Source organism: Synchiropus splendidus, chromosome 18 (assembly GCF_027744825.2).
Source record: "Synchiropus splendidus isolate RoL2022-P1 chromosome 18, RoL_Sspl_1.0, whole genome shotgun sequence".
In the NCBI taxonomy this organism is placed as follows: Eukaryota; Metazoa; Chordata; class Actinopteri; order Syngnathiformes; family Callionymidae; genus Synchiropus; species Synchiropus splendidus.
In genome coordinates, this window is record NC_071351.1 from 925,943 (window position 1) to 950,053 (window position 24,111).

At 45.6% G+C, this 24,111-nt stretch overlaps 1 protein-coding gene across 7 annotated transcripts in view; it reads right to left on the minus strand.

Annotated features, from left to right (window-relative positions):
- prdm16 (PR domain containing 16) overlaps positions 1 to 22,280 on the minus strand; it is a 134,432-nt gene extending 112,152 nt beyond the window's left edge. For 2 of the 7 annotated variants that reach the window (XM_053848249.1, XM_053848248.1), the window contains exon 1: positions 21,977 to 22,280. In XM_053848249.1, the coding sequence (XP_053704224.1) occupies positions 21,977 to 22,013 (37 nt within the window). In that variant the 5' untranslated portion in view covers positions 22,014 to 22,280. The remainder of the gene's footprint in view (positions 1 to 21,976) is intronic. The other 5 variants (XM_053848255.1, XM_053848251.1, XM_053848250.1 and 2 more) reach the window with 4 other exon arrangements.
- Positions 22,281 to 24,111: the final 1,831 nt, after the last annotated feature.

The window sequence follows — 24,111 nt, forward strand, 5'->3', positions numbered from 1 at the left end:
CAAGCTATTGAGTAGACGATAAGCTTCTCTGTTAGGAGGGGTCGCGCAGAATTGAATTCAGGTCCTGAGTGACGGGAGGAGGAAGATTTATCCCCGTCTGTGGACAATGCAGCCTTTTCGGGGGCTTTAATCTCGATGGGACAATGGGACTGGTTTTCATGCTACCACCAACTTCAACAACACGGTTGCTGCGATCTCCTTTTGCTGTTCCCACGATAGGTGCTGATGAGCACCACGGTCATCGTCTTTATCGTCCGTCGTCGATGGATGTTACATATGCTCCCCGCCGAGAGCACAAAAAATGAAAGTGAAAGGGTAATGGCCTTTTAAGAGGCTTAATGGAAACCTTTAGAAGAAGAAAAGAGGTGTTGAATGGAGGCAGGGACTGCTGAAGAAGATACTGTGAATGCCAAGTTCATCAAGTGTGCCAAGGACAGATCGTGGAGAGACTCACTCACAGAAGCGTTTCTAATGCCGCGCATTGAAAAACAGGACGGTTTAGAAAACAGTCATCTTTTTGTCTGGCAGGAATTGAGGTGTGGAGGGTATTCTATGAGGGTAACCTGAGTAAACATTGCACAACTGTGTACAGAGGTGTTGATTCAGCTGGAAGCTGCAGTTTGTAGTGGTTATTGCTCAGCTACTGCCTCCATTAACATTGGCACATTGTTTATTTGTTTATTTTAGGCTGAGGAGTGCGTTCAGGTTGCAGTCACTTTAATAATCCTTTCCTTCTAGGAGTCGGAGGAGACGACTGAAGAGGTCGGTAGGACGCAAAATGAACTTGCAGATTTGGATTCACGCAGTGTAGGTGGAGGGTTATGTCATCGAGTCACATTCCAAAACGGCGAGGCCTCTGCGTCAGTCACAGGGATCGTCAACTGTGAAGGGAACCATCTTCAAATCTTTCAATTAGAAGTTAAGGTCGGCACTCAGAAAGCCGTTTTCGGTGCAAAGCTGGATGTCTTTAGGAGCATGTTTCCACAGTCAAACCACACAGAGGGATACTGCAAACCCATTGGGACAATCTAAAAAAATAAATACTGCCATAATTACAGAAGAGCGAGACACTGGCCATGTCTGACATGACGAACCCCAGATGGATATCTCGCTCTGACCCTACTTGTGTTTGTGTGCGACTGGCTGCTGTGGTGGGCACATTGTTTATGTATACGCTTGCAGCTCTTTGTGAGCCTTAATGTGTGTGACTCTGAGTGGAAACATCCACAAGGACCCTCGCTTTCGATGTCGGAGGGAAGCCAAGGCTGCAGTCGAAAAATGTGATACAGAGAGTCATGAAAAAGCGATAGACTGACACGTAGACAGATAGTGACTGGAACCAAAATAAACACCAGACGGATGGCGAAGGGGAATCTCTGGATGTGATTTGGGGAATCTCAGAGTAAATATTTATTTCTCATCGCTGAGCCTGACCCATGCTGCTGCAACTGGATGAAGCCCCCGACTTGCTGAATAGCAGGAGACACAATGCCACTGCACCCTTACACCATGGGTGTGCTCATACGCACTCACACGTGTCGCATAAATGCATTCCTTTGTTGTAGGGCAGATTAGCAGCTCAGCTTATCCCTGCTTGTTTTGCACTTTTGTGCGCTCAGCCACACTCAGCAACAAACACATTTAGGACATTTTCGTTTGTTATATCGACTGAAATAAGGACCTTTATACTCAGTAATGCAGATAATCCCACTAAAACCATGGGACTTAATCGGAGGGACCCATTCTGAGGTCTGTGAAAATGCAACAATTAGCAACCAAGATGCCCGGAAAGAGCGACGTGAAACAAAGCTTGAGTTCCAGGCAAGTTTTCGCGGTCATTCAAAACAACAGAGGCAGGAGTTTGACTTCACAAAGTCCCACCAAAACTACAAACGTTTTCCATTCATTTCAATTTGAATTCCAAAAAGTTATTAAGTACCTATGATATCCATTTGTTCCCCTCCCTCCATAGCTCGTACTCGGTACAGAAACTAAATAAAACTGCATTTCTTAATCTTCAAAATCAAGAAAATTAAGTGGATTGTTATCAAAAATGAATTTGTAAAATTTGAGACTAGCGCCACACTCTGCCGTGGCTACTACGACTGTACTTTCGCTGCCTCCTCAGACGAAGTGCACCTCTCGACACACATAGTGGTCGACCAATGACAACACAATCGAGGAACCCTGATGGCTGTTCAACGTGTTTCTGCAAACCTCTGGTCTTTCTGACAGGCCCCATTTCTCCTGTCAAGCGCTCAGTCTTCTTTTCCCTCTTCTGAAATAGTCTAACAAGTCTTCGGGCCCATCCCAGTTCCCAGCTATAAAAACACGCCATGGTGGCTGAAGATGCTTGGAGTGTGGTTATTACTGCGCGCACACACACACACACACACACACACACCAGGAGGCCCCTCTCCAGTAGTTTGGTAAATGATGCCCCAGACTTAGCTTGCAGAAGGAATGAGTTCAAGGTCTCTTCTCATCATTCTCATCATCATCATTCCTCAGCAGGCCCATGACTCAGTCCCAGTCACATTATTTGTTCCAGAGAAAACATGACTTTCTGACAAGGCTCTCTCCCTCCTGTTCTCTCTCCTCGCTAAACTGGAACTGTTATTCTTTCTTTTCTTATCTTGTAGTGTCTATATCTCCTCTGCTCCCACCGTAAATTGCATCCCTCGCCGTCCCGCTATTCTTGCGCCGCGCTCCGCCCGCTTCCATTTTCCACGGGCAGACTTTTTAAGGAGCAGGCCGGAGTAATTCAAACAACGTGGTTTTAATTTGGGATGACATGTTTCATTTCTGACCTCACTTCAGATAGCCATCGTGCTTTTTTTTTTTTTTTTTTTTTTTTTTAACATGTCTCTCTTCCTCTGTCACATTCTGGGATATGCTTTAGATGGTCTATCGGTGGAGGAATCCTCATGCTCTCAGCCACACCAGAGAGACCAGGAGTAAGGATGTTTTCAGGGGAAATTAACGCCCATATCTGGCTATAGTGGCACCAAACAGACCAGGGGGTGCCTCAGGGGTGAAACAGGAAATGACAGAACTGTTTAATTTAGGCGCTGGGCTAAGTCAGGAAAAGAAAAAAAAAAACTTGACAGACGCAGCACACTCTACTGCCAACCCCGAAAGCCACAAATATGAGCGTGTTCCCAAAGAAGTCGGCCATGTGAAAACAAAAGCGCCTGGCAGTGTGCGATGGAGAGAAGTCGAGAGAGGTTCAATATGGGTGAGAGGGCAACACAGAGCCACTGGAGACTCAGCAGAAATCTATCCATCAACCCTCCCTGCGATCACAACACAAACTTCACATCATGCTTTGGAGAGTCCTTCACTTCATTTGAGAGGTTAAAGCATCTGGTCACACACCATTATCTCAGCGTCAGGAAACGACATACCAACATCAAGAAAAAAGACTCGCCAGAAATAAAAGACAAACAAATTGTTAAGTGACGGATGTTTTCCTCTTTCCAGGCACCAGTGGACGACAACCGTGATTTGTGAGTCCGTCGAACAATACCCTTCAACAGGATTGGACTTGAGGTTGCTAAGTCAATATTGTGTATTATTAATACCTCCAATGAGATGATGTCATCGTCTGTGTTTGTTTGCAAAAATAACCGAGTTACAAACACATTCCTTAAAAACGCTCAGGAAGGATTTGATGAGTCACCCTGGGGGAGTGACAGGGCTGGAGGAACGAGAGCAAGTTGTGCTCATCTCACGGTACATTCATCCCTGAAGAAACAAGACATGATGCTTAAACTAAAGCGGGCAAAGACTAGAAAGGGCAAGCGGCAGTGGCTTTCCTCCTCCAGGCTCTAGCTGTCTTGGATTGTCCTCTGCCCCCGGGTCTCTGACATGGGTGATGGTCAAGGTTTACCTGGGCCAGCATTACACCTTCATGGCTCTCACAGGCTTGGCAATCACTCAATAGCTTTGGAATGACTTCTCCTCTCAAGCCTGGAATTGAACCTGTGACCTCTGGACGACCAGAACTTCCTCTAATTGCAGCAAACCTACACAGTCAATTTGATTAGGCACCACTCTTTCTTCCAGTGCAGCCTCAGGTAATGAGCGCTGTCTGGAAGTAGGCAGTGGGGGGCAGATCAGATTGGGTATGGGTGTTCAGTCAGAGGGGGTGAGGGAGGGGTTAAAGGGATCCTTCAAACTTCAAAGGTCTCATACAGGACACACGCTACAAGGAAGAGGGCGAGGAGGGACCACACAAATCTAATTTTCTCACGGGAGGAAACAGACAAGGAAGAGTTGAAGGTAAACTACTTGTGACCCCACTTTTACCTGGTTGCCCCCTCAATTCACCCGCCTCCACCCCTCCGTTGCAGATCTCATTAAGCGGCCTCTGCTTGTTAAGGAACCCTGTCATGACAAAGAGAACACAAAGCATGACCTGCCTTCAATTGGAAACGGATCCAGGGCGGAGGAAGCCAGAGGAAGAGAGAAGCAGGGAGAGATGGGGATAATTGAATCAAGGCTGTGGGGGAAGACAGATAAATCTTGTTATTGATACTAGGGTTGAGTGGAGAGGGACGGAGAGAGAGATCAGTCTCACTTCATTAAAAGACAGCTAGTACGTGGTGATCATTGAGTGGAGGTTTAGAGAGTGTGTGGATGAGCAGGACGTTTGTGTCCGTCCAACACAATTATCATGCAGAATCACTCACTGGGCCACAGATGGACCAGCAGTCTCAGGGCAGGGTCCGAAAGACAGGGAAAAGAAAGACCTGGAAAGACTGAATGCCAACTTAAGTAGCAGGACAACACGGATCCGGCCTCAGTTAAAACAGCAACACTGGCTGTAAGTCACAACATTCGTGGAGTATCTGCAGAGAAACACCACAAGAGAAGTCAGTTTAACAACTCTTCTTCTATGAACAAGTAAAGCTGAAGATGGTTCATCAAAAAATAAAATAAAGCTCACACATGATGGCTGAGTAATTTCACAAGTAAAATAAAATTACATATCGAATGTAATGTATAACAGTAATCCGGTAGACACATAGGTATATAGCGCTACAGACACATGGGTATATTGTACACATACATGTAGCTATTTTACTACAGTATACATAGATTTATTTTTATTTTATTTTATTCTTTCACTGTAAATAGACAGCGGGAAAGGTCATTTCAATTTTATAGTATCACCTTACTTGAAATTGACAATAAAAATCTTGTCCATTTCTGTGTTATCCACTCATCACCACACTCAGCAGAATGAGGACTGTTCCATGGTCCTGTGGGGAATTTATCATCGGGAACACCTGTATTTCAACTGTGTTTCAACCAAAACGTATCATTTTTCTCATCTACAAAAATGAAAAGCAACGTAATCGAACATGAAATGCTGCATAGGAAGTTGCAGAGGAGGAACAGGATGGTCTGACTTCAGCATCTGACCAAGAGCCACTCACAGCGCCACTCATTGTGCGTGACCCACAACTGCCACGACTTACTCTTCAGCATATGGTGCTGGCAGCATCCAACAGGTAGCGCCTGACTTTTCAAATCCCTGCATCCATTTGTTTCAAAGACCACCAGGCTGTATTTACCTAGTGCAAGGTGCATGTACAAGAGTTTGGTATTTGGGTTGAAAACCAAAGACATCATGCTAGGTGATGCACCGAAATCTTCTGATTTAATAAAGTTGAAGTGCAAAAATACAGTGCAAAAGACCCTCATTTTTATAACAATATTGAGCGTAAACAAATGTGAGGCTGTACAGTGGCTGAGGTTGCCCTCTGCTTCCTGACACTGTTTTACAAAAGGTCAAAAACGACTGAAAGGCAGCCGATGCCCCCTGAAGTATCGCTACTCGACACTGGTTTATGTTGGCAGCGGACGAGTATTCCGCCCAGAATGTTTCTTTTGGATGTCAGCTTTTACTGTTTCGGCGACCAAACTGTGAATTAACATGAAGTTTTGTGCGCATCAGATACACGGTGACTCATGCGGCTGCAATGTTGCTCTTCTGTTCTTTCCAACTCCCCTGTGACCCTCTTTAAGTTTTAGCTGGAGATGGAAAACAAACTTGCAAAGTCAACGGCGATTTTCCTAAAATAGCGGAATAAATACAGAGCAAGTGTTTCGTTTTCCACCTTTGTTGAGGTCGGAGCTTGTTATTTTTACCTTCCTTCTGGTAGCTAAAACAATTGTTGTCACGGTAACCATGTTCTCATTTGGGCCAAAGCTTTCCTTCACTTTTAAGAACCGAGCTCCAGGAAACGTACTGTGTGACCTACATGTTTCTTCTCCAGGTTTGTGATGAGACTTCTGAAGGATCAGACAGACTCCTAACTCAGACTCAAACACAGTCAACGCTAAAGTAGGAAAGAGTCGGAGCGTAAATAAACACCTCACGGGTTACCAGCCAAACAAAACCATTTTTTTAAAGCTCTCCAAATTCAGCCAGCGCAATGGTGACGATGGCTTCTCTTTTCTTTGGAGGAACTGCTCAATTAATATGTCACCACAAGTCATGACCACGAGACCCCGCTCGAATAAGTGAGCCACTTCACTCCGGGCCCCTGGAGAGAGAGCGAGCGGGAGAGGGAGGCTGAGGAGAGATGTAAATTGCCCTCTTTGGAGTGAAAGCGTCACCCAAAAACCAATAAGCTGTGAGTGAGCACCTGAACACTGAAAATAAATAAGTTGTCAGGCTTGCTCTGCTGACAGCCTCATGAGGAACCGGTGACAACGATTCTGTTGACTCAGTGTCGTCAAGTGTTCCCTCACATCGAGCAGCAGGAGGCCTCGCATCAGGTGGGTCTCTCTGTCGATGATGGCTAGCGCTGCACGCAATAAAGTCATATTTTCACACAGAAATTCATCAACAAAATATGTCCAGCTTGAAGTGGTGGGGCTATATGTCAAAGGTCATTTCCTCCACCCTAGTTTGATGTACTGAAGAATAGTATAATGCAGGAAGTGTACATGCTATTGAACAAGCATAGGAAGAACATTTGGAAGGAGAAGAGAAGGCGGATGGTGGAGACCGTTTCTAGCGTCTTGATGGTAGCATACTGGTTTCAAAGGTGTAGCTGTGAGTGCCAGACACAGGTAAGAGCATGGGGATCCCCTGTTTCTACTCCATTGTGTCAGAGCGCAGTGTGTGTCCCTTGGCAGACCCAGATGGCAGGCGGTACGTTGGGGACAGGAAGCGGTGAAGGGGAGTTCTGGTTACGACGGCGGATCAGTGAATGGAGTGAGCGGCGCTCAAAGCTACCGCCACTTGGATCCTGGAGGTTTTGGTTTCAGTCTTGGACCTGAGGGACTCACTCACATCTCTGTACATCACTCCCGAAAGGATCGTGTGGAGGCGTGTATTCCAATTCACAATCGAAAGCACACAGCCCAACTCTCACTCCAGCAAGCAGATCCACTTAAAAGGCTAATATCAACTGTCAATGCTTCGTCGTGTGAACCCCGTTTCTGCTCGGATGAGAGTGAAAAGTCAGCGACCTATTAGCCACATGTTGCTTCAAATGCCCACCCAATAAAATGCCAGGGAGAGTTCCTCACAGGGAGGCCTGATAGCAACCCCAGGATGTTATAGATTCAACACACACTGTGCTAACAAAATGAAGGTTGGGGAGTGAGCGAGGAGGCGCGATGGCCTGCTGCTAATTTCCCACCCCGACCGCCATAATCTGAGGGTAAGATTAAGGTGAAGGAGTTATTCTTGACGATTTTATTAAGAGGCGCTTTAGGCGCTGGAAGGAGGGGATTTAACGCTGCTCCAGCAGCGTGCCATACAATACAAGACAAACATTTGCTGTTATTTCACCAAAGTGCTCTCAGATGTGCCGAGCTGCGGCCTTGCCATTTGCTGCAGAGGAACTTGGCATCAAAGTTGCCTCCGGTTTTTGGAAAACAAAAAAATCTGCCCCTCTTTTGCAGAGGTCCTGCCCTGAGACCTGAGAGAGGCGTTAAGATTCTTGTCGTATCCGGACATTTCATTAAAATGGGTGTGGATGAAGCAAGAAGAGATACACTGAAGTGTTTATCAGAAGAAACAAAAATCTCTCCTATTGCAGTATTGTCATTTTTTAACCTGCTGTAAAACATAATGTAGAAACCTGATTCTTCTTGTGCCGTGGAAACAGAGGATGTGGGTCGAACTGATGAGGAGAAAGGTGCGGAGGCACGTTGGGCATTGCCATCACCTCAAATCAAGCTAAAGAGTGTTGAAAGCATGTCACACTACTAAAACATTTAACCCTGGGCCAAGTCAAATCCAACTTGTTCCACAACATTTCCTTTATTTGGTTTCATATTTCCTTTCATTTGAGCCCAGTCATTTCACTGACCCCACAGCAGGCACCAGACATCCCTGTACCAGAGGGGAACCTTGTGGTCAATCGAACACACCAGGAAATCCCTTCTAATAGATCCATTTTGGTCTTTAGTTACCCCCCCCCCCCCCCCCCCCACCACCCTGATTTTATTTATGTTTTTCTTCCTGAACTGCTATTAATAGTAAAAAAGATCATCAAAATAAAATTGATGAGGGAGAAACCAGTCAAATGTTGATCCAAACTCAGTAGCGCTGTTTGAATCTGTGCATGAGTCGCCAAGAGCGTGGCCCTCTGGCTCAGCTCATAGTTCCAAGAGTGTGACTCCCTCCCGCTCCATAAAACACAACAATGCACTGGTTATATTTAGAGATAAACTCGATCATCACATGGCAGAAACTGAGAGTAGAAACCAAGTCAGCTGTCGCCTTTATTCAGGTCGAGCTGCACTGTTTAAGAGACCCTGACCTTACATGACGTACCCTATGATGGCTGCCACTATGTGTGAGAGAGCTTCCCATGAAAAAAAGTGGCGACCCTTAATAAAAACCCCAGACAATCCCCAGCAAAGAAGGAACCCACCTCACATCGAACTGACTGGTCACATCTAAAAATAAATGAATCAATAAACAGTCAAAGTGACTCCTCAGGGAACATTTTTTTCCACTTTCAAATAACCATATTCTGAGCTCCAATATAATCGGATGCACCTTCCTGTCAGGGATTATCAGTAAAATGATTGGCTCTGTCTGCATCCAGGAACAGCAACTTAAAAAAACAGATTACACAACCCTCCTGGACCAGGACTTAAAAGTGATTGTAACATTTCTCACAGCTATTGTAGCCTGCGTGACACAAACAAATAACATATTCGTGGACAGACTCTTGTCTCAGTTCTCTGGAACACATCAGCTAATGATTTCAAACTGTCAGTTCTCTGAATCTCGCTCCAATGATCCAGCGCAGACATTCAGAAACACTTAGCCGATGCTCCTCCTGGCTTCGGCCGAACGAGGAAGATGCAGCCACGCTCATGACATCATCCCACTCTTTTCTGTTGATGATGTGTGAAGTGCACAAAGGAGGGCAGCTGTGGCTGAGTAATGGCAACAGCAGATTGATGGTCAGGATGTCACAACTGCATCAGCAGAAGACATAAAGATAAAAACAAGTTTCATCTGTCCACACCCACTCACAAGACTCAGAACTGACAAATTGGCAAAATCAAAGCAGAGATGTTGGTGCTTTACAATCCACATCTGACAAAGCAAAGTAGGTCTCCGGCTACACTGGCAAAACAGGTCTAGGTGTGGGGCAGACATTGTCATGGCTTGCGCTGCGTTGGATACATACGCTGGAAACATAAAAATCCTTCATTAATTCTAACAAAATACAAACCAGATCGTCTTCTTTCTGATACGACAGAGCAACCATCGTCCTCCTGTCAACACAGCTCTGGAACATGTCAGCGCCATCATGTGAAGTTAAAGGGCAACTCTTTAATCCGTCCCACTGACGGGGTAAGAAGATCATTCTCAGGCATCTGAATGACTATTGTAATGTCCAGGCCACATTACTTTTCATCATGAGAGACAGGCAGCTGGGTCACCTTCCCAAAATGTTTGTCATTTCAACGCAGCATTCACAATGTTACAAGAGTTTAAGTAAAGAGAAGAAGATACTTGAATCAACAACATGCTTCTTCTACTCAATATCATTCTGTTCTCGCTTCAGCAGTGACCCCATCATCACTACCAATGACCCCAACATTATTATCAGAGACCCCAACATCACCCCCAGAGACCCCAACATCACTACCAATGACCCCAACATTACTATCAGAGACCCCAACATCACCCCCAGAGACCCCAACATCACTACCAATGACCCCAACATTACTATCAGAGACCCCAACATCAGTATCAGAGACCCCAACATCAGTATCAGAGACCCCAACATCACCCCCAGAGACCCAAACATCAGTATCAGAGACCCCAACATCACCACCAGAGACCCAAACATTAGTATCAGAGACCCCAACATCACCACCAGAGACCCCAACATCACCACCAGAGACCCAAACATTACTATCAGAGACCCCAACATCACCACCAGAGACCCCAACATTAGTATCAGAGACCCCAACATCACCCCCAGAGACCCCAACATTAGTATCAGAGACCCCAACATCAGTATCAGAGACCCCAACATCACCACCAGAGACCCAAACATCACCACCAGAGACCCCAACATCAGTATCAGAGACCCCAACATCACCCCCAGAGACCCCAACATCAACACCAGAGACCCCAACATTAGTATCAGAGAGCCCAACATCAGTATCAGAGACCCCAACATCACCCCAGAGACCCCAACATCAACACCAGAGACCCCAACATCATCCCCAGAGACCCCAACATTAGTATCAGAGACCCCAACATCACCCCCAGAGACCCCAACATCAACACCAGAGACCCCAACATCAGTATCAGAGACCCCAACATCACCCCCAGAGACCCCAACATTAGTATCAGAGAGCCCAACATCAGTATCAGAGACCCCAACATCACCCCAGAGACCCCAACATCAACACCAGAGACCCCAACATCATCCCCAGAGACCCCAACATCAGTATCAGAGACCCCAACATCACCCCAGAGACCCCAACATTAGTATCAGAGACCCCAACATTAGTATCAGAGACCCCAACATCACCCCCAGAGACCCCAACATTACAATCAGAGACCCCAACATCAGTATCAGAGACCCCAACATCACCACCAGAGACCCAAACATCACCACCAGAGACCCAAACATTAGTATCAGAGACCCCAACATCAGTATCAGAGACCCCAACATCACCCCCAGAGACCCCAACATTAGTATCAGAGACCCCAACATCAGTATCAGAGACCCCGACATCAGTATCAGAGACCCCAACATCACCCCCAGAGACCCCAACATCAACACCAGAGACCCCAACATCAGTATCAGAGACCCCAACATCACCCCCAGAGACCCCAACATCAACACCAGAGACCCCAACATTAGTATCAGAGACCCCAACATCAGTATCAGAGACCCCAACATCACCACCAGAGACCCCAACATCACCACCAGAGACCCCAACATCACCACCAGAGACCCCAACATTACTATCAGAGACCCCAACATCACCCCCAGAGATCCCAACATCACCACCAGAGACCCAAACATTAGTATCAGAGACCCCAACATCAGTATCAGAGACCCCAACATTAGTATCAGAGACCCCAACATCACCACCAGAGACCCAAACATTAGTATCAGAGACCCCAACATTACAATCAGAGACCCAAACATTAGTATCAGAGACCCCAACATCACCCCCAGAGACCCCAACATTAGTATCAGAGACCCCAACATCACCACCAGAGACCCCAACATTAGTATCAGAGACCCCAACATCACCCCCAGAGACCCCAACATCACCATCAGAGATCAGAGGCAAAGAACCACATTATCCATATCAATGCTGTGGTTAGTCAACTCTTCCCCACTAAAACAGGACGTTGAATTATTAATGAAGTTCTTCAAAGCCACTTGGGATGAGCAGGGGACACCCTGGACAGGTATCACATGCAGACAGAAAGCCACTCATGAAGACACACCGACAATAAACAATATTTTGGAGCCGAAGGACTCCCTCAAGCTTCGGCTGCAGAACACCAGAGAAGTATTCAATATGTATAATGTAAACTGCTGATTGATAAAATACACTTGAAGTATGACCACCTCAAACTTGTAGCATGTCGTGTTGCTGTCCAAGAAGGTTGGAGAGCCTGCGCTGCCTCGGATTCCGTGGCCGCCTGACGCAGCCAACATATAATTAATAGAGGCCAAGCACATGCCTTTGGGACGCTGAGCATCACACAGACGCCGGCGTGTAATAGAGCTATTTGTTTTCCTCTGAAAGCTGTCCGAGCGTTCGCACTGGGATCGCCCGACTGCGAAAGGCCAGCTATGAATTGGTGAGATCCACTGGGAGAGGATATTGATTAGACCCACAGGCCATTCCACACAAATATGCAACTAATTAGATCTTTGCTTCTGCTCGTGCGCAGCGTGGCGACTCATGATGAAAACCCACCTCCATCTGTGGTCGCGCACCACATACAAATTTGGTGAGGAGTTTTTAGGAACTCCTGTTTGATGTGCAGGGATGGTTCTCCAAGCTCTGTGCTTCACAGTCCAACGTCTCAAGTGTTTTCGACAGTTGACCCTTTTGTATTTGGAAGTGTGGTACACCATCCCACGCCGATGCTGCAGATCATGCCTTGGTTACATGAAGAACTGTTTGAAACTTGTAGTGAAATATAATCCATTGCAACGAGGTAAAGAGTTGAAGCTATCTTCTGATGTTCCGGGTGTCTTTGTCTCGAGAGAACCATCGTTTTAGATGCAGGAATACAATGTGTTTGAGATGATCTTCTATCAACATCGTCCAACTGTCAGCACCTCATGCCCCTCATTCACAACTGCCACCCCACCGCACACCCCTCCACATCTCTCTTTTCAACAAGAGCAGTTTGTCAGAGTCAGAAAGCAATTTAAAACCTCTATTAATGAGAAAGAAAGAGAGATGAGGTAGTTGGGTGAAGAGAAGAGGAGGATGTGACGGAGGGAGGGGCCAGGCTGGGGTGTCAGCCATCAAAGCAGGCCAGGAGAAAAGAAGGCCAGGTGCTGGATGTGGGAATGTGCTATCCACGGTTCCAGGGACCAGGGAGCTTTGGGGGCGACAGGGAGCGAGGGGAGGGGGGGCTAGTGGTAATTAGCCAAGCCTGGAGGAGAGAAGGCCCTCCGGGGCCTATGGGGATAGCCCCTCCGAGAGGATACCATTTGCACTTCTCAGGAGCCGCCAGCCTCGGGCCACAAAGAGGGGGAAAAGGGGAACTATGGCATCCTTTATCAGGCTGGACAAAGACGCCGCATCTTTTCAAAGGAGACCGGAGAGAGAAACTACAGTGTTCCGCAAGAAGGAGGGGAAGAGGAGGAAAATATAGAAGAAGAAAGAATTGAAGGACTGGTCAGTGGAGCAGTGGCGAGCCAGAGGGATGCCAGTGTGTGGGTTGCAGAGCAGGACGAAGTCACGGTCAAACTGTGACCCTACCGGCCCTCTGAGACATCTGAAATTCAGTCATGTCCCGACACACACATAGACAAAGAAATAAAGAAAGGAAATCAGCACTCAATTCTCAGGTTTTCCTTGTCTGTCTGCGTCGGCGCTTAAGACACGGCTTTAAAGAAGCTCAGCGAGAGTTGGGGGTCGGCTCAAGGGTTTTTACAAGAGTGGAAACAGGAGGCCAGCTAAACCTGTGCAGTCAAATTGCAGTCTTTGGAACTCAGGTCCAGTTGGGAAGTTAAGGTCGCCTTCCAACGCTGACATTATCAGGGAATCTTAAGAGCGTTGCCCTGCTGTAGACAGAGGGAAAGTGGAGGTCATTGACTTCACGTTTACCTATTACCATGGAAGTACGCCCTCACTTGGGGGGTGAATGCTGCGCTTTGAGGGTGGAGGGCTTTGTGCTCCCAGTAGGAGTACCCCTGACAGCCCCGGCTGAGTGGGGGCAAAGGCCAGACAGGTCATGTGATAAGGCATCTCAGACCTACATTTGAGGCATCCCACTGAAGAGGCCTGAACACTCTCAAGACCCCCGCCCACCCACTCCAATCTTCTTTCTCTGTCTGACTACTCTTCCTTTCTCTTTCTCTTCCTCTTCCCCTTCTCTGTCCCCTCTCACTGGACACAAAATGCCATTTGTTGTCCGTCAGTCAGTAGCACAAGGCCTGGGTCGGGCCCGGCGCTGAAAGCTCCATTCACACACCCTCTCACCCAGGGATGTTTTTGCAATTCAATATTTTCACACGCAGGCAGCTTCGTCGTTACTTTGGAACCGTACACTTGGCAGGATGAGGCTGGGGGCCTCTGGGACAGAGAGGCTGAGAGGTGGAGGGGAAGGGGTCAGCAAAGAGGAATCTTAGTGTCAGGAGCCAGCTAATGGGCCATCTTGAAATGTTTTAGCACAGACCCCTCCAACACCTACACACACACACACACACACACACACACACACACACACACACACACACACACACACACACACACACACACACACACACACACACACACACACACACACACACACACACACACACACACACACACCTACACACACACACCTACACACACACACACACTCCACATCCCTCACACACACACACACACACGCGCAGACACACACACACACTCCACATCCCTCACACACGCACACACACACACACACACACACACCAATGCTTCAAAACCAATCTGACTCAAGGTTAATGAGGGGGGGCTCTTATTTCCTTCATCAAACTCCCGAGGCCAATACGGTCTCACTCTGGGACCAGAGGCTTCGACTCACAGCAGACAGCATCTATCAGTCTCGCCAACACGACAACTGATGCAAGTCATGCTAACAGTGCAGCCGCTGCAGATCATTATCAAGAGCATGTTAATGTGGCGTCAACTGTTCAAAGACGACTCGCCAAACTGGACTGTAAACGATGGGACGAACTTCCGGAACATCCGGACTTTCACTTTCTTTGGTGTCAAAAAGTGCGCTGTGGCTCCTGTTGAAAAGGGCTGTTTGCCCGGCCCCCTGCTGGTCATCTGGCATATGTGAGACAATATTCTGAGAGGATGTCAAGGAAGCGCCCCTCTCTTGCTCCTCCTATCCATCATACTCAAACAGAAAAAAAAGTATTAAACAAATAGAGGGCTGGGGAGGCTCCAGTGCCTGGCGGGGTCAGTGGATAATGACAGCTCAATTACTGTGAATCTGCTTGTCGCACCCTCCCTGCTCTGCATGGCAAATTTGTCAGCCTCACCAAAACGATGGGCCTGACAGGGTAATCGCTAACCGTCCCCCGTCAACATGAAAGGGGTCTTTATCTGGCCAAATCAAAGAACCTGATCTTCCAGAGAAGTGGGGTGGGCGGGCGAGGGAATAGAGAAGAGACCCGTCCCGCTCTGCCCCTTTGAGATGTCTCTAATCTGCTTTAATGAGACACCGCGAGCCCATCTCTGTGATAATGACGGGACACGGTGATGAGGAGGCAAGGAGGGAGAGATAGAAGTGAAGACGGAGCCAAGGCTTCAGACTGGCGGCCTCTTCAAAGAGGAAGCGCACAGAAGGGAGTATAGAGCAGCGCGGGCTTACGAGTTTAGAGACCAACAGCTCCCGGGAACTGTCTGCTTATCACAACTAGACAGGATGAGACATCATCAGCCGAGCAAAAAATAGACTTGAAGACGAGTCACATTTTTGGGATGCACTTGTTTACTACATCAAGTTGTGGACGGGCTGTGAAGCAAACCATACCCAGCAACCCAGCAGAAAACAAGGCCCACATCTGATGACCTCGCTACACAGGATCAACTGCATCACACAGTGTGCAATATTTATCTGTCGGCACAGGCTGAACTTGTGTAATGAAATCCGATGGCATGTGGCAACAGAGAGGGATTCGGAAAGAGCACCGTAAGAAGCGAAAGCAGGAGAAAACAACAGCTAATACCAAACAAATTGGGATTAGGCCCAGATAAGACTGGTCACAATGCGGAGCAATCCCGGGGATATCACAGAGCAGAAGGGAATCATGAGGGCTGCTAAAACATGCTAATTAGAACGCAACACATTTGCCCCTTGTTTGCCAAACAAGGGGCACCGCGGAGCAGCGGGTGGCGTACGGAAAAAGACAGTGCGGGATAACCCTCTAATGAGCGGCGTCAAACTGCCGATGAGCAGCTCTCTGGAGCAGGTTGGTGTAATCATTAGCCCTGGAATCTCCTGTGGATGTAACCGGACCAGCATGCCAAGGGTCAAGGAAAATGCATTGAACTGCAGTGTAATGGATTTCATTAAAATCCTGCCTGGGTATTTTCGGAGCGACCCAGAAGAGAGGCACGAGCGGCTCCTATAAACATGAGGGATATATCTTGAACCCTGTTTGCCCAAGTATCTTGATGAGGTCATGATGCGAGCGTGTTAGCCAGTCGCATAATGTGGGGAAGCATATCCTTGGAATGAATGGGATTTGGAGCCATGTGCAAGGGCTTGAGTGGTATTTGTACGTCAACTTCAAATTTGCTTAAGCCAGCTCTGGATTGGCAGGAAGGACCGGCACAGAGCATGTTCTTTTTGGGCGTCTGCCCAGGTGATGGAGGTAACTCCCCAAGCATGTGCCAGACTTCAAGGAGGTCAAAGCTCAGAGTGACGACGAGACCTCCAACAACTGCCTGACGTGACACACCTGTATTGGCCAGCGAGCTCTGCCAAGACCTGCTGTTCAGTGGCATCCACGCTGCGCTCTGACTGATGGGGTCAAACAGCTCGACTGTAAATCATGTTTGGTGAAAACACCAGGCTGGGATGAGTAGTAAACACACTTTTAAAAAATTCTCAGACAATAACTGAACATGAGTAATTACTATCATTTCTACTAGCATTTCAAATGAGTAATTACTACAGATTAGCATTAGATACACAGAAGTATTCAATCAAATTAAAATGGAATGAAGGGGATTTTTTTAATGCAAGAAAAATGTTTCTTTCCCCCAAAAAACATTTCAAATAAAGTCCCACCATACAACATAAGCAAAAAATGAAGGGTGGGTGTTGGTAAACAGAAGTTAAAAACTTCAAGTCAGTCCTCAATAGGCTGATGTTTCAATAAGTCCAGAATATGTGGACTTATTTGCAGGGTCTTCAGAGACAATCCCTAAAAATACTGGCCCCCTGATCTTTTCCACCACACTCATTTCACACTTTTGTGGTTTACGGCACTGGTGACCAGATTGAATATTTTGGGACACTTGGCCAAAACAGAAGCTTTTACACAGCAGTTACTGATTTACAATGAGCGTGAAGATAAGAGGGGAGAAGGGGCTGAATCACTGAGAAGGAAGGACAGTTGTAAAGCAGAACGACAAACAACATTAATGACTCACATTAAGCAGCTGCTTCCTTCAGACAGTTCCATCCTTTAAATAAATAATCTAGATTCAGCTCACAGGTATGAAATACAGCTGCGGTTTACTTCCAAATATTCTACGTTTTGCTCAATACACACAGAAGTACACTGGCTGCAGACACCAGGGACTAATCTGCCAGTTCCACAGCCCGAAAATCGGCCAGAAATGATGTAGGTCCAGCCAGTCCAGAGCTGACGCAGGAACCATCAAACAGTTGAACATAAATAGAGGAGGATATAAAACAAAGTGATGATTATACGAGGCGGAAATGAAGGACCAGACTGAGCCAGTCATCTACAGACTGAGCTGTAAAACTGCAGCTCTGTTAAGATCATCACCCGCCAGTCAGAGAGTCAAGCGCTCTGCTACTGTTCTTTTCGATACAGGTTTAGTTGTTTTATCTGAAAGTTGGGTTCTGTGTGTGACAGTCGATAAGGCCTGGAGACAGTGCAGGTTAATTATTAGCCGGCATCATAAACCAACAAGATAATAATGACTTCACTATCAAGTGTGTTGCCATCGGTGTCGTCGTCGTCACATGTGTGAGTCGGGCGACTTTGTTTAAAACAAGAGGCAACACATCGAGGAGAGGAAACTTTCACGTTTTATAGACTGACTCTACAGCTGACGTTCCTATTCGTAAGACCAGAGGGTTCAAACTAGGACTGATAACTCCACAACAACACAACGGTCAGTTGAAACAAACAGATAATTCGCTTCAGAAGTGAACAAAAACAAAAGACAAGATCATGGAGCGTATATGAAACTTATGAAGCGTGACTTTATCACGAGAGGAAGTGAAGTGTGTTGGCAGGTCATGAATGCTATTTTGGAAAAAAACAAACCAGGAACAGCTATTTTTACTCCGTGAGTTAGCAATGACCAGCTAGCAATGCTTAAGATGGCTGGGGAGGGAGTCTCCTACTGTTTTAAGTGCAGTTCCTGACCAACAGAAGGCAGTGCAAGGTTGCTACAACTGTGAGGCTAGTTTATATTGGCCTCACGCTGAAACATAGTCGGTACACGATCTGTGGACGCATGCGCTCTCAGGTGCCATGGCCTGTCTCCATTCACCAGGTTTTTAGGGCCACCCGATCAGACAAAAGGCGGTTTATACACTGGCTTGTGTATCACTTCTATATGAAACTTAAAGGAAGACGAGAGTGGACAATAATTCTTTCCTCATGCAACTGTTTGTTTACTCCAACAACCCAACATAACAGATATTGTCTTTAGAGTCACCTCGGACTGACAATGCTGGTGAGACAATGCTCACCTCGCACTACAGAGGCTTAACAACATGGTAACATTATAAACATGAATTGATAAATTTGTCCTTTAAGTTATATTTAAAAACATGTTCAGAATATTTGATGAATTTGCCATTAATTGTGAGTTAACTTACAGTCAGTGGTATTAACTGAGATTAAAATGTTTAATATGTTGACAACCCTATTTCTATGATTATCATTCTTTGATTTTTCTTTTCATTAATAAGACAACGAGTTGCACTACAGGCGTCCATCAAATGTTTTTCCAGACGGACCCTCAAAAGAGAGCTGAACTGGAGGAGTGCCACAGCAATGCTCCCCTGGTGTGTGAGGTGAAAAATAAACGTTTTGACTTATTGAAATACAAGTGTGTTTTCCAAAGAATTGCATGCTCATGCTATATTAATTATTAATTTCCCTGCCATCCTCAACATGAACATTATTTATGATGCACCATTAACTAACAACTAAACCTAATGGATATCAGAATAACCGTGTCGTGTTCAAACTAACTGGGGATAGTAGACGACAAACGGTACAGATGTTTGGTGTAAATGTACGCAAAGACACTGTGAATTGTTTTCCACTTTGTCTTCCACAAGTGTCAGGCTAGAAGAGACCTCACACTTCTCAGCTAGATAAATAAAATGGCCACATCTGAGAGCACCAACATCAACTTAAAAACAACTCTAAAGCAGCGAACATGACTTGTCGCAGTGGTGTTTAAGAAGTTTCTTGGCTTCAGCCGAGTCCCTCAGATGATCTGAGAGATGGCTGTTTAGTCCCTTAACTTTATTTAAAACTGGATTGTGCAGAGCATTGCTGAATCAACACATATGATGTCATATGTTGTAGTTTTGAGCACAAAACTTGTGCTCCACAGACCAGAGTCATTCTCAGTCAAAGCTGTCTTCACTATAATTCACAATGAAATGACATCAAATGTCATTTTCATTAATCTGCAGTGCTTTCTCAATGTTCAGGCTCTAATGTGTCAACAATGATGAAGGCTATCTGAAACATATTACAGCTGCCGCGCTGTAATAATACAGGCTGCACGGGACGCTGAACGTTTAGCCAGAAGTTCAACATAGCTACCATTGTTGGGTTTAAAGTGTTATGGGTTGGCTTTTATTACTTCTGTCAAAACATCAGATGCTGTCGAGTCGGTCCAAGTTCATGACTGGAAGTGCCTCTAATAAGGGACTTCCAGCACCAGGATCAATAGCTTTTCTGCACATGAATTAGTGTTGTTAGTTTTAACGCCTGGTGAAGAATAAAACTGTCACGCCAGCAGTGCATAACGTGTTGATTAATGGAGAGGAAATCTGAAATGAGCGAAAATATCACAAAAAGCAGCTTCAAACAGAAATGTTGCTCTGCGGTGGCAACCATGTGACCACGACATGGAAATCAATAACGTGCTTTTAAGGAGGAGAGCACCTTCGCTGGACGTGAGAGGAGCTCCAACATGCTTCTGTGTTCATTCCTTGGACGCCTGAGCTCAGTGTGTGTGTGTGTGTGTGTGTGTGTGTTCATGCACACTGCAGACAAACACTAAAAATAACTGAGCTGCTGGTCCATGTCCAAAATGGTTGTGAGCCCAGTTTGGACTACTACTAACATCATCATCAACTGGTTAGTTGATGAACAAAAAAACAAAAAAAAAACGAAAACAAAAAAAATATATATACATATATTGTGTGCGAGTGTGTGTGTGTGTGCGTGTGTTGACCTAAATGTGAGTTAAAAGGAAGTTAACGTATTTGTAAGTGTGAATATGTGTGTGAAACGTGTGTGTGTGTTTTACTGTGGTCCCTATAAAGTGTTTCACTTTGTGAGTCAATTATCGTAGCATGTGTGTGTGAGGACAATAAAATACAATAAATTAAAAACCATTCTAAGAGTAAAAATGGCAGAATTATTCACATGCTTAATTCTGAAGCCAAGTAACTGGTGTATCGAGGCGGAATAAATTCAAATGCAATTTGGCTCTCCTTGTGGGGGCGACGACCTCCAGCTCTCTTAATCCTGACCCAAAATCTTTATGTAAACAAACCATACACTCACACACATACACTCACATACACTGGTGCTGCCACTGAAACCTCGGTGTGTGAGCTGAATTTGGAGCAAAGAAAACACACAGCTGAGGTTGAAGTCGCTTCAAAAAACGATATCAGGAAAAGGTTCTGAGATGATGTCGATTTAGGACAATTATACGGCATTAATTCCGGGGCCTTTCTGGGGGTCTGCGGACTTCAATATCGATGTGGGAGTTTGTACAAAGCCAGGTATTTGTGTTCATTAGCACCCGGATCAACAGCCTGTTTAGAGATCAAGTGCAACTGCTGGCAACGATCCTCCGCATGTTAGAACGGAATTAAAACCCCCTCGTTTTATTCCTCACAGCGGAGCAAGATTTTAAACATTTTAACTCCGTTAAAAGGAATTCGAATTAATTAAATTTCTGAAACATTTATTTAAAAAAGTATTTATTGTTTAGAATATTGCAAAAATATTGCCAAGGCCTGGAAATAAACGTAAAGGTGTATTCAATAAGTTAGAAAAACAACTCGCAAATTTCAAACAAAAATTAAAAACACGGTATATTTCACAAACTAAGTGATATTTAGAGTAGATGTGGAGAAAGGTGCGTGTGTGTGTGTTTTAATCGATCAATAAAATAGCTGATCGTTACCCTAATAAAAGGTACACCCGCGCCTCAAACAGCACTGAATAATTGACAAATAAACCCACACAGATCTCAAACATTAAAAAGTCCTCTGTCATGACGCAGTAAGTCTCTCTCCGTTCGCACGTTATTGATTGACATTCCCTGGAGGAGGAACCAGACTGCAGCAGCTTCTGCGACCAAACTACATCATAGCAGCGATTCTCCGAAACACAGACGTCAACCAAGTCATTGGAAATTAAAATAATGCTTCCCCAAAATTGCGAGCGCGGAGGGGACGGACACTCAGATCCATAGCGCCCACCACTCCAGCAGAGTGTGTTCACCAGACTTGGACCGGTGCTGAATGAAGTTCGCGTGGATCTTCGGCGTCAGTTTGGGGAATGGAACCGGCGCCTGAGCTGGCCGCGATCACGCCGCGACAGGGATTCGCGCCCCGGTGCGCTTTTACGCGGCTGCGTTTCTTCATCCAGGCGTAGTGGACCCAAGTCGTGCAGCCCGACCGTGGACTTAAAAAAGTTGTGGACAAAGAGTCGCCCCCTCCTCTGTAAAGTCCGCGTGATGACTGACACGGACTGTGCACATCCTCGGCAGAAAAGCGACCCGGCGCCGGAGAAAACTCGAGACTTACTTTTGGCTAGTTTTCTCGCCCTCGCCTTGGACCTCATCTTGTCGTCTTGTAGATTCCTCTCGTCGTCCTCCGTGAGCCCAGAAGCAGCAACAACACTATCTTCATCTCACCAGCATTGTCAGTTTGGACACCTTCGCACATGCGCACCAGGCCATTCAATCTGACACCCTCGCCTGGGCCAAAAAACTTTCCAATGTATTCATCATCATCACTTTTTTTTGTCCTATCGTCTCCCCTTCAGATCACTTATCTCTTCCCCTCCTCCTCCCCCTCTTCCTCCTCCTCCTGCTGGTGCCGTTGCTTTCTCCTCACCATCTCACCTTCCTCCACTCCCCCCTCCAGAAGCGTCCACGCTGCTTCTCACCCCTTCACCGTCCCAGCCCACTCCACGCAACTCCTCTCTGCACAGCGGCGGTAAGACACGCACACGCACGCGCACAGACACTCTCATTATCACAATTACTCTTTACATTTTAACTTTCCCTTCTGTCGTTTCAGGCTATTTTTAACTTCATTAATTCACACAGGAAAGGAAAAAAGGGCTCAATAGTGTTTTTATTTGGGGAGAGAGAGTGTGCGTGTGTGTGTGTGTGTGAGTTGTAGCAGCAGCTGTCTGACGCATGGAGCCTCCACCAGTCCAGGATTGATCCCCCTTCCTTCCAAACCTTCACTTTTGTTTCTCTACAACTTATTGCGAGAGTTCGGGGCTGCAAATGGAGAAAACGGAATGCAGCGTACTTAAGTCGTGTTTTTTTCCCCCACGCAATTTGTTTCCTGCAGGGAAGAAAGGCGCGCGTGCGGGACTGCGGTGACAGACCAACAGGTACTGTTAGACTCTAATGAAACTACATTTACAACGGGGGCTTCATATTTAAGAATGAAACAGATGATGTCAAACCCGCTCTAAATGTGACGTCAAATATGATGGCGAATACTTCCGAATGTTTTGACTATCATATCACCAGCATCAGCAGCGAAACTGCGCTTTATTTTTTGCACGAGTGGTAATTACAAAACCGGAAGTAGTGGGGATAAAAGGTTGGACAATTTTTTAGTGAGCATTTCAGTTATGGTTCGTCATTATTGATCATCATAAAATGCAAAAAAAAATGTATGATAATAAAAATAAATGCATTTATTTTAGCTATTGTTGAAATGTTTTTGGGTATCATGTTTGTAAATTATTCATAATTAAAACAACCATTAGAAAATATCACAAATTATTATTACTGTTATTATGATTATTTCTATTATTGGCAGAAGAATTGGTGATATAGCGTTTATTTTTATAGCTTTGTTTCATTGAAATTAATGACTAAATATGCAGCAATAGGTTGTTTAAATACAACAAACCAAACCACAGATAAACTAATTAAATATTCATGTCGCAACTAATGGTAATTATTCATAGCTGAAGTGAGCCGAGGAGCGTGCAGCGGAGCGCTGGTGTGGGCCTTCAAGCTCCGCGGTGGAGTGGGTCAGGTCTGGTTGAGGCTAAATAAAGCGAGCCTGTGTTAAAGCTCAGTGATGATGGAGGAACTGCAGTCTGCAGGGACGACACTGACCACACGACTACTGCTGCTGCTGCTGCTGCTGCGTTTGCACAGAATCTTAACTTCACTTAATTGCACAGCATTTGGTCCCGAAACTGCACGAATAAATACAAATCGACAGTTTAAGGAGTGTCAAACGATTCTACAATGGAAACAGCAGTTTTTAAATGTACAAATATTGTTCTATATCTATATCTGAATGCCAACAAGATGTGTGGACGACAGTCGATGCGATGCGATACGATGAAAATAAAATTCACCAAGAGCTGAAAATATCATGAATGAATTGGAAAAGCAATTTTAATAATATGCTAAATACATTTATGTTAGCCATGTACAAGCACATCATTATTAAAGTAATAATATCATCAGCAATCCATACGAACAACGGCGATGATATTCACTTAAAAAAAAAGTTTGTATTAAATACAACATTAAAATGACTTGATTTATTGAAATACTATAAATTAAAACAATTAAAAAACATTTTAAAATTCAAATAACACAAGAGAAATATGATGCACGAATATCAGCAAAACGCAATTTATGAAAACAATTATAATGATCCAGACAACAACTTGA